Genomic DNA, 11253 nt, shown 5'->3' with positions numbered 1-11253 from the left:
CCACCAGCCTATACAATCCCTGAACCATATCCTAGCTTTCCCGTTCAACCAGAGTTGGATCACTATGAAGAAATGGAGAAGGAGTGGAGGTTGAGAGAAGAAAAGCGCGAACAAGAAATGAATGCTATGAAGGATGTCATCTCCGAGGCGGTAAAAAGTGTCCAATCTTCAAGGAAGATAACAGGACTTGAGTATGAGGACCTTTGCATGCACCCTGACTTGGAAATACCCGAAGGTTACAAAATTCCAAAGTTTGAAACCTTCAATGGTATTGGCAATCCCATGGCTCACTTACGAGCTTATTGTGATAAACTCGTAGGTATCGGGAAAAATGATGCATTGATTATGAGGTTGTTTAGTCGAAGCCTCAGCGGGGAGGCGTTAGAATGGTTCACATCTCAAGAACTCCGTCAGTGGTCTACATGGGGGGCTCTGGCCAAAGATTTCTTGGAGAGATTCCAGTTTAATGTCGAAGCTGTCCCTGACAGATATTATTTGGAGAAAATCAAGCAAAAGTCCACGGAGGACTATCGTGAATATGCGTGCCGCTGGAGGAAAGAAGCTGCAAAGGTACAACCTGTGATGACTGAAAATGAAATAACCTCTGCTTTTATTCGAGCTCAAGAGCCCGAGTATTATGAAAGGATGTTGCCTATGATGGGACAAAAGTTTTCGGAGTTGATCAGAATGGGAGAAGCAATAGAAGATGGTCTCAAGTCTGGAAAGGTTACAAGTCTCACTGCCTTGCAGGCCGCCAACAAATCTTCACCATCCATGGCCACAGGATTCGCTAGGAAAAAGAAAGAGGGCGTGTCTGCTGTATCTTTTAGCCCGAGGCCAAGGCCGCAAAGGTATTTTGGGTCTGGTTCTGCCATTGGAAACTCCAACCGATTCCCCACCTCAAATATTTACCCATCATCTCCACAAGCTCCAATCCCAATCTACTATGCACAACAGAACTACCAAGCAGCACCGCCCATCTACCAAAATCAACCACTAACCTACCAAAATACACTACCAAATCACCAAGCCAATGCACCAGTCTACCAAAATCCTGGACAAAACAACCCAAATGCCAATAACCTACCCCGTCCTAACCTCGAAAGAAAACCTCCCAGAGTTTTCACTCCTTTGGCAGAAACACGTACCCAACTCTTTGAGCGTCTAAGAGCGGCAGGATTGATCCAATCAGTAGACGCAAAGGCAATTAATCCCACAACAAAGTTCTTTCGAGCAGATCAACGTTGTGCGTACCATTCTGGAGGGGCAGGGCATGATACAGAAGGATGTATCAATCTGAAACACAAGATTCAAGACTTGATCGACAACAGAGTCATCACTCTCCAAGCCCCTGCCCCCAATGTGAACCTTAACCCGTTGCCGAATCATGGAGGAGCTACCATCAACATGATTGAAAGAGACGAAGATTGGCTTGCTAATGGGACTATCGGTGAAGCAACTTTCAACTCACTTATACCAACAGTGGCCTCATTGACCATAAAGGCCTGTCCAGAGTTTGTTGTAATAACTGCACCCCATCAGGCATTTGCTTTGGTGAAGGAAAGAAGCAATGAACAGTCCAAAGAAATGTTTGTCGTGCAGGCGGCTACCGCACAAGGGATGACACGTTCTGGAAGATGCTACATTCCAGAAGAACTAACTCAGGAGACACGAAGAAAGGAGAACCAAAAAAGGCCGATCACAGAGGGTGAGGCTGAAGAGTTTTGGCGAAGAATGCAGCCTAAAGAGTATTCCATTGTCAAGCATTTGGAGAAGACTCCAGCTCAAATCTCTGTTTGGGCTCTATTAATGAGTTCTGAGTACCATTGAAAAGCATTGTTGAAGGTACTTGATGAAGCGTATGTACCGACGGAAACAAGTAGTGAGAATCTGGCCACTATGGTAAGTCATGTCATTGGGAGTCATCAAATCTCTTTTCAAGAAGAGGAGTTGTCGCCCGAAGGGGTGATGCACAATCGTGCCTTGTATATCACCGTCAAATGCAGGGATAAGTTTGTAGCTCGAGTATTGATTGATAATGGCTCAGGGCTCAATATCTGCCCATTATCAACCCTGACTCAGCTAAAATATGATGTGGGGAAAATCCATCAAAGCCGTATGAATGTAAGGGCGTTTGATGGTTCGCAAAAAGAGACTATAGGGGAAGTAGACTTGTGTATCCAAATGGGGCCTGCAGAATTTGTCACTGAATTCCAGGTGATGGATATATCTACAAGTTACAACTTATTGCTAGGAAGACCATGGATCCATGTTGTTGGAGCAGTTCCATCCACATTGCATCAACTTTTGAAGTTCATCTGGGAGGACCATGAAATTGTCATTCATGGTGAAGGTAGTGACCGTAGGTACCCTGGCTTCTCCATTCCAGTTATTGAAGAGTCTTCTCAGAATACTGACTTTCACATGGTGGAGATAATGAATGCTGCTTTTGAAGATACGACATTGCAAGTACCAATGCCGCAAGTGTATAAAATGCTAGCTGCAACTATGCTGAGAAGTGGTTTTGAACCTGGGCGTGGGTTAGGCAAGAATTTGGATGGCATATCCGAACCTCTTTCTATACCACTTCAAAATTTTTGATTCGGTATCGGTTATACCCCAACAGAGGAAGAATGGTTCGCAGCAGAAAACCAGAAAGTTCAAGCCCGATCTGAGTTTAAGGATAAAAGAGGAGGTTATGAAGCAGATCGAATCAAAAGTTGTTGAAGTGACCAAGTATCCCACTTGGCTGGCTAACATTGTTCCAGTAGCGAAGAAAGATGGAAAAATCAGGATATGTGTGGATTATCGAGATCTCAACAAAGCAAGTCCGAAAGATAATTTTCCCTTGCCAAATATCCACATACTCATCGATAATTGTGCTAAGCATGAGCTGCAATCTTTTGTAGATTGCTTTGCGGGATATCACCAGATTCTAATGGATGAAGAAGATGCAGAAAAAACAGCATTCATCACACCTTGGGGAGTCTACCATTATCGAGTGATGCCGTTCGGCCTCAAGAATGCTGGAGCCACCTACATGAGAGCTATGACCACCATTTTCCATGATATGATCCACAAAGAAATTGAGGTGTATGTGGACGATGTCATCATAAAATCCCGCGAGAGTTCGGATCACCTGACACACTTGGAAAAGTTCTTTAACAGGTTACGTAGGTATGATTTGAAGTTGAACCCAGCCAAATGTGCATTTGGAGTACCTGTAGGGAAGTTACTCGGATTCATAGTTAGCAGAAGAGGTATCGAGCTTGATCCTTCCAAAATCAAGGCAATTCAAGACTTACCTCCTCCAAAGACTAAGAAGGAAGTAATGAGTTTTCTGGGGAGACTGAATTACATCAGTTGATTCATAGCTCAATCGACGGTGATATGTGAGCCCATATTCAAGTTACTGCGAAAAGATGCGCCAACCAAATGGACTGAAGAATGTCAGAAGGCTTTCGACACCATAAAAAGTTACCTTTCGAATCCACCAGTGTTGGTGCCACCACGTGCAGGCAGTCCTTTGCTATTGTATTTATCCGTCTCGGACAATGCATTCGGATGTGTGTTGGGACAACATGATGAGACCGGAAGAAAAGAGAGAGCTATATACTATTTGAGCAAGAAGTTCACATCTTATGAGGCTCGTTACACCCTTTTAGAGAGAACTTGTTGTGCTTTGACTTGGGTTGCTCAGAAATTGAGACATTATCTGTCGGCTTATACAACACATCTCATTTCGAGGATGGACCCGCTTAAGTATATATTTCAGAAAGCAATGCCCACAGGAAAGCTAGCAAAGTGGCAAATGTTGTTGAGTGAGTTCGATATTGTGTACATGACTCAGAAAGCAATCAAGGGGCAGGCTTTGGCAGATCACCTTGCTGAAAACCCAGTAGATGAAGGATATGAACCACTTAGAACATATTTCCCTGATGAAGAAGTATTGTTTGTAGGGGAAGACATATCAGAATCATATCCTGGGTGGAGAATGTTCTTTGATGGAGCAGTAAACTCTATAGGATCAGGAATTGGAGCAGTGTTGATATCTGAATCGGGGCAACATTATCCAGCAACAGCAAAGCTTAGATTCCGATGCACTAATAACATGGCTGAGTATGAAGCATGTATTCTTGGCATTAGAATGGCTCTTGACATGAATGTTCAAGAATTACTGATAATTGGTGATTCAGACTTGTTAATTCATCAAGTTCAAGGAGAATGGGCGGTGCAGAATCCTAAAATCTTACCATACGTACAATTGGTACGAAGATTATGCCAAAGATTTAGGAAGACCGAGTTCAGACACACGCCGAGAATACAGAACGAGCTTGCTGACGCCCTTGCAACCATATCGTCCATGATACAACATCCAGAAAAGAGTTATATCGATCCAATTGAGATAGTTTTAAAAGAACAACCAGCACATTGTTCACATGTGGAAGCAGAATGGGATGGGAATCCATGGTATATCGATGTGAAAAAGTACTTAGAGGCCGGCGAATATCCGGAAAAAGCAACAAGTATTCAAAAGAGAACAATCCGAAGAATGGCAAACAACTTCTTTTTGAATGGAGAGGTTCTTTATAAGAGGACACCCGATCTGGGATTACTGAGATGTGTGGATGCTATAGAAGCCACAAAATTGCTTGAAGAAGTGCACGCTGGAGTGTGTGGGACACACATGAATGGGATTACATTAGCAAAGAAAATCTTAAGGGCGGGATACTTCTGGATGACTATGGAAAATGATTGTGGCCGATTTGTCCAAAAATGTCATAAATGCCAGGTTCACGGAGATCTGATCAAAGTACCACCCCACGAGCTAAATGCAATGAGTTCCCCTTGGCCATTTGCAGCCTGGGGCATGGATGTTATTGGACCTATTGAGCCTGCCGCCTCCAATGGTCATAGGTTCATTTTGGTCGCCATTGATTACTTCACAAAGTGGGTCGAAGCTGCTTCCTACAAAGCTGTGACAAAGAAAGTTGTGGCCGATTTTGTTCGCAACAATTTGATATGTCGTTTTGGAGTTCCAGAGTCTATCATCACAGACAATGGAGCAAATCTGAATAGTCACTTGATGAAAAAGATATGTGAACAATTCAAAATTACCCACCGTAATTCAACTGCATATCGTCCTCAGATGAATGGAGCTGTAGAAGCTGCTAATAAGAATATCAAGAGGATACTGAGAAAGATGATTGACAACTACAAATGTTGGCATGAAAATTTGCCTTATGCTTTGCTAGGCTATCGCACCACAATCCGAACCTCAACTGGAGCAACTCCTTACCTATTGGTATACGGAACAGAAGCAGTGATACCAGCTGAAGTTGAGATACCATCTTTAAGGATTATTCAGGAAGCTGGATTGAGCGATGCCGAATGGATTCGTGACCGATATGAGCAATTGGCATTGATTGATGAGAAAAGAATGAGTGCCGTTTGTCATGGCCAGCTGTATCAACAGAGGATGACTCGTGCTTTCAATAAGAAAGTAAGAGTTCGAACATTTGAGGTAGGCCAATTGGTGTTGAAACGCATTTTCCCTCATCAAGACGAATACAAAGGAAAGTTTGCACCTAACTGGCAAGGACCGTATGTTGTCTACAAAGTACTATCAAGAGGAGCTTTGGTTCTAGCAGAGATGGACGGTCAGGTGTGGCGAAAAGCTATCAATTCAGATGCCGTCAAGAGATATTACATTTGAAGGATGATACTTTTTTTCCTTTATTTCCCTTGTAATTGCAGTTTGTTTGTAATCATTGTTGCATTTATATTTTGAAACATTCCCCTTGTACCTGAACTACGTTCGACCTGAATTCTCAAGAATGAGATACGTAGGCGGCCTATGTCGGCCTCGGTCGTCTCCTTATGCATTTTCTATTTTGTTACTTCTCGAGATGGGAACTACGTTTGACCTGATTCCTGCCTCAACGGGATACGTAGGCGCCACAAGGGTTCGGTCATATTCCCAATAAGATTTCCATTTCCCCTCATAATGGAAACTGGGACAGAATTTTTGAGAGGACCTCAAAAATTCTACAAGAAGAGTCATTTTCTACAAATAAGAGTTAAGAATCATATCGAAATGTGCAACTGGAAATAATTTTGAGAAGGTCTCAAATTCAAGGCTCCCGTGATCATCATCAGATTTATTTTTGAAACATCTAACTGGGACAAAAGTTTTGAGAAGGACCTCAAAAATTCCATCAAGGATACTCGGACTTTCGAAATCAACTTCAATTGCCTCAAATTAACGTATTCTTAAAGGGTTTTAAGTTGCCAGCAAGCTACCGGTCATATCAAAATCTGAGACAAAGGGTTTTGTTCGTGTCGTGCATGTCGTGACAATTAATTGGCAAAGATTTTTTTTTAAAACTATTTTTCAAAAAACTTCATACCTAGCAAATATTTTAATATGATCTTGTCTTTTGTCTATTACGATTCATTGGATCTACCAGACAAAGTTCCAGAGATAACAGGACCAAGAGTAAGGTGACTTCAACACAGATCAGTGTTCCAAAACTAACATGTTTTTGTGGATGCAGGATATAATAAGATCATCAAAGGAGTTATATTTATCAACCAACTAGTTCAGGAGAACATATCTAGCAAATATCAATTAGTTGTGAGGTACCGATGGAAATGATGTTATGATAAAAAAGTATCTATCATCATATCAAATATTGATGAAAGACGACGTTCATAGTCATTTCATATTCAAATTGCCGAGAAGGCCATTCATATTCAAATTGCCAAGAATGACATCATATTCAAATGCCAAGAAGGCCATTCATATTCAAATGCCGAGAGGGCCATTCATATTCAAATGCCAAGAGGGCCATTCATATTCAAATGCCAAGAAGGCCATTCATATTCAAACTGCCGAGAGGGCCATTGCATATTCGAATAACCGAGAGGGCCATTCGTGTTCAAACTGCCGAGAGGGCCATTCATATTCAAATTGCCGAGAGGGCCATTCATATTCAAACTGCCGAGAGGGCCATTGCATATTCAAAATGCCGAGAGGGCCATTGCATATTCAAAATGCCGAGAGGGCCATCACATATTAAATTGCCAAGAGGGCCATTGCATATTCAAAATGCCGAGAGGGCAATCACATATTAAATTGCCAAGAGGGCCATCATATTCAAATGCCGAGAAGGACATCATATTCAAACCGCCGAGAGGGCCATTGCATATTCAAACCATCAAGAGAACAATCAGCATATTACATCAGTCTATTTTACTGCTCCGATATTAAAAGAAGAGTACATTGAAGAATTATATCGAAAATATGATATACGAGTTTTATTTGCTTTACGTCAAACTGAAGCATGCCGTCGTTAAATATTTGAGGAGAGCAATTAAGGGTGAAAATGGTAAAAAGCCACTCTCTCTCTATTTGAATTACATTTTACGCTAATGAGTTTTATCTCAGTTTTGTCGAGAGCATCCAAGAGGATGAATTCTCAAAACAAACCACAGGTGCGGACNTTGGGTTAAGTTAGTTGGGTTGGATTTGAGTTAAAAAGGATAATTGGGTAATTTCAATTGAAATTGGATTAATTTGGGTCGATTTGGGGATTTCGGTCAATTGAGGGGTATAAATGATGAAATTAGTAATGGTAGGGGTAAGAATAACTTCGTTTTAACGGTAAGGTATAGTTAACCAATAAAACAAAGTTAAGAGGTATTTTTTACCCTTTTTCCTTTATTAAATTATCAAAACTAAAAATACAACACTTGATATGAATACACCGTAACTTGCTCTATTTTAATTTGAGATAATGATCAAAAACACACCTAAACTATCTTTTTTTTAGTTTCATACATAAACTATTGACAGTGTGAGTCTCATATCTAAACTCCTCACTTATTAATTTGAGAAATAGACCTCTCTTTTATTACACTCTCATCATGGTGTCTGTAATACACTCTCTTTTATTTTAAAAAAAATTGACACATCACACTCCACATGGACAAAATATTTCACCTTGACAAAAATTAAACATATTATTAGGATTAGTTAAAGTTAAAGATTAAAGTATTATTATTCTCCTAAATATTTATAAAATAAAATGTAAAATATATTTTTATCCCACTCCACCACTTCTTCTCACCGTATTTTCCTCACCCCAATTTTTTTTTAGAAGTTCCATCCCACGTCCCCACCCCACATAGAAAAATTTCTACTTGTTTACCGAATATAACAGAAATAAAATTTTATTTTAAAAAAAATCTTGCAGCAAGTTAAAAAATATTTTTTTTAAAAAAATATATGTACACATTGTTGACACCCAATTTTGGACCTCCGCAATATAAATTAATCATTGAGCTTCTTCAATTTCTAACGATTTAAAATAATTAGTTTTATAAAAGTTTCAGAAATAAAATAAAATAAACATAGTTTGCAAGTTATTTTAAACAGTTTTGTCACTTCCTTAATATATATATATATATATATATATATAATTAATGCATTTTTATGAGTATTCAAAAATCATCTCGAAAAGATTTTATATTTTAAAAATACTTTATTAGCAAGGGTCATAATTTCGAATTAATAAATTTTATGAAATCCAAAACACTTTCAAGTTATTTTTAGAGTAACATTATCATTTTAATAATTTTAATAATTTTAAATAATAAATGTATAGTTTTACAATCACGCTACCTTATAAACATTTGAAAACCGTCAAAATATTTTACATTGTAGTTAAAATATTTTTTAGTTTAAGCTATAGTTATAATTTCAAGTTAACTAGTTTGTAATTAAATTAATTATTTTGTAATATAATTAATTATTATATTTCGTCAAAATTAAGAAGCTCGTTAATTAATTAATATTAATTCATCTTATTTAAGTTTTAGTCAAATTCTCTAAATTAAACTCAATTTGACTATTTCTTAAATTTCAAGTCCTAACCAATTACACCCCCAATCTTAAGCCAAACTTTGGCCCATTATTCTTGGCCCAAATAAATTCCAACCAGTGGCCCATCTCATAATTTCCAGCCCAACAACATACAACAACCATATTACATCCCACAATTCCAAATACCCATACAACATCCAAACCGACCCCTTTCCATTTTCTTCTTCTTCTTCTTCACGAAAACATTGTGACTACCCAGAAAACGCGCCCAGCAACACGTGACCGAGCAACGAAATTGAAATCCAACAGCAACTAGTCGCATCAATCCGGCAAATCCGGAGAAGAGTCGTTGTCTTCCTCGTCTGCAGAGTCCAACCACCCTCACGTCCCCTTTCCCCATTTTAGGGGATTTTAAAAAAATCTTTTCTACTGTGGTCTTCGAAAAAAGGGCAAAGGAATTCAAATTTTGAATTTGAAAAATCCACTCGATTTCCCCTTAATTTTCATCTATATATTCATTCATTTTGATCCCTAAAAAAGGGGAGGAGACCAACTCTAAGTTCTAATTTATCTTCTTTCCGAAGCTTTTATTTCTCTTTATCGAAATTCATAGGTGTGGAAATCGCTACCTTCGAGCTCGTCGTTTCAGTTTGCTGCCTCAAAGAAGGTAACCCCGCCTTCTTTTTTATTCTTTTTTCAATGTAAGACGTTGTGTGTGTTCAACACTTGATACAAGGCCTGTTAAATAAGAGTATTTGGTTCTTTCGTTTAGCATTTGTTTTAATCTTGTTTTCTGCGAGTTTTTTGGACAGTAAGCATGAATTAGACACCAATGAAGTTTGCTTTGATATTATATGTTGATCATTATGTTCATTAACTAGATTTATATTTATATGACTAGTTGAATCTCGGCCTCGTTTTGTCTAAAATGGTTTGATGTTCACTTTTTTTTTTTAGTTCGAATGTGTTGGCGGCACAGTTGTGTCTTCTTTACTGTTTGTCGGCACCCTTGGTTGTCGTTTCGGTCATTTTGAACTCTTATATGCTGCCTTGGTATTATAGAATCTATCTTTGTGCAAACACAACTTGAATGTTGGTTGTGTTACTCTTATATTTAGTTGTTGTAGTCGTGTTTGTAACTCATCATTGTGTTTTTTTTTTGAAGTCTCTTAAGTTCGATCTTGTATCTTTAGTGCTGTCCATTTTAATTTTTTTTTCTCTCATTTCTTTACTCTAATGTTTGTCGAGTTCATCTCGAATAAAAATGATATTGTTTTCCTCTTAAGTTCATCTCGAATGTGTATGGAATTCATCTTTTCAGCATGATCAAGTTTCGTTTAAAGTTGGTTGCTTAATTACTTATGATTAGCGGTGGTGCGGGATTTTTATCTTATTGCAAAGTTATAAGAAAATCATGCTCCTAATTTTTACTTTATTTTTTAAATAATGGGATGCAGCCGGTTAAATCTTTGAACTTTTCAAATGGGTTACAGTTTGGTTTGCTAGATGTATTTCGAAATGTATGGCATGTGTCATTTGTTTGGTCATGGAATAATGTTAATACCCCTGTTCTTATTAATTTCTTGTTCATTTCATATGTTTGTGCCTTACCGTATTATGTATACTTATGATTCTCTTGTTAGTGTTTCATATTACTTCATCATTTGCTTGTTTCTACTGGAAATCGATACTAATCCTCATCTTGTTTTGTCTTGTTGTCTGCCAAATCTCTTTGGAGTCCAAATGGATTTTTTCTCGTTCTTTTCCATCTTCCGATGGGTCATAAAGGCCCAAAATTCTTTTATCGAGTCATTCAACCTTGAGAAATTGAAGAACAAGTCTTTGGAGTTGACGTACAGGTCTCGGAACGCAGAAAAAAGGGCTGTATACATCAATATACACCGATATACAGCTGCTGTATACCAAAAACGGGAATTGGGTTAAGCCTAATAGTGGCAGCGATTTGGCCCAAAAGGGGCCCAAATTCATTTCTCCCTTACTTGCTAATTATTTAATTGTGATTATTTATTATTTGTTGTTTAACTCTAACTTTATAATCGTAAATCAACTTAGTCGGATCCCCCAAAGGACGAGTTATTTCTCTATGTGGTTTTGTTTCTAACAAATCTCATTTTATCAACTTTTGTATTGTCATTTATAATCTTTAGTCAAAACTTGTTTTTCTTTTATTTATTAATTTAAAAATGGTTTTTTTTCATAAACCAAAAATGACTCAAATAAAAACCAACTAATTTAGTTTCGTTAAAATTCTAATTACTTGTCTCTAATTCAAATATTTCAATTAAGGTTCCATTTTCTTAAAAAAAAATGAAAATTACTCTTTGTTTAACTATTTTTCAAGTTAA

General features: G+C 38.1%; 1 protein-coding gene across 1 annotated transcript; it reads left to right on the top strand.

Annotated features, from left to right (window-relative positions):
- Positions 1-2698: 2698 nt before the first annotated feature.
- LOC125850222 (uncharacterized) lies at positions 2699-5716 on the top strand. The gene is made up of 2 exons (XM_049530089.1): positions 2699-3260; positions 3375-5716. Exons 1-2 carry the CDS (start codon positions 2699-2701, stop codon positions 5714-5716), a joined length of 2904 nt encoding a protein of 967 aa, XP_049386046.1.
- The last annotated feature ends 5537 nt before the right edge of the window (positions 5717-11253 follow it).

Source organism: Solanum stenotomum, unplaced genomic scaffold (assembly GCF_019186545.1).
Source record: "Solanum stenotomum isolate F172 unplaced genomic scaffold, ASM1918654v1 scaffold1544, whole genome shotgun sequence".
Classification (NCBI taxonomy): Eukaryota; Viridiplantae; Streptophyta; class Magnoliopsida; order Solanales; family Solanaceae; genus Solanum; species Solanum stenotomum.
This window is presented reverse-complemented; position numbering and strand designations above follow the sequence as displayed.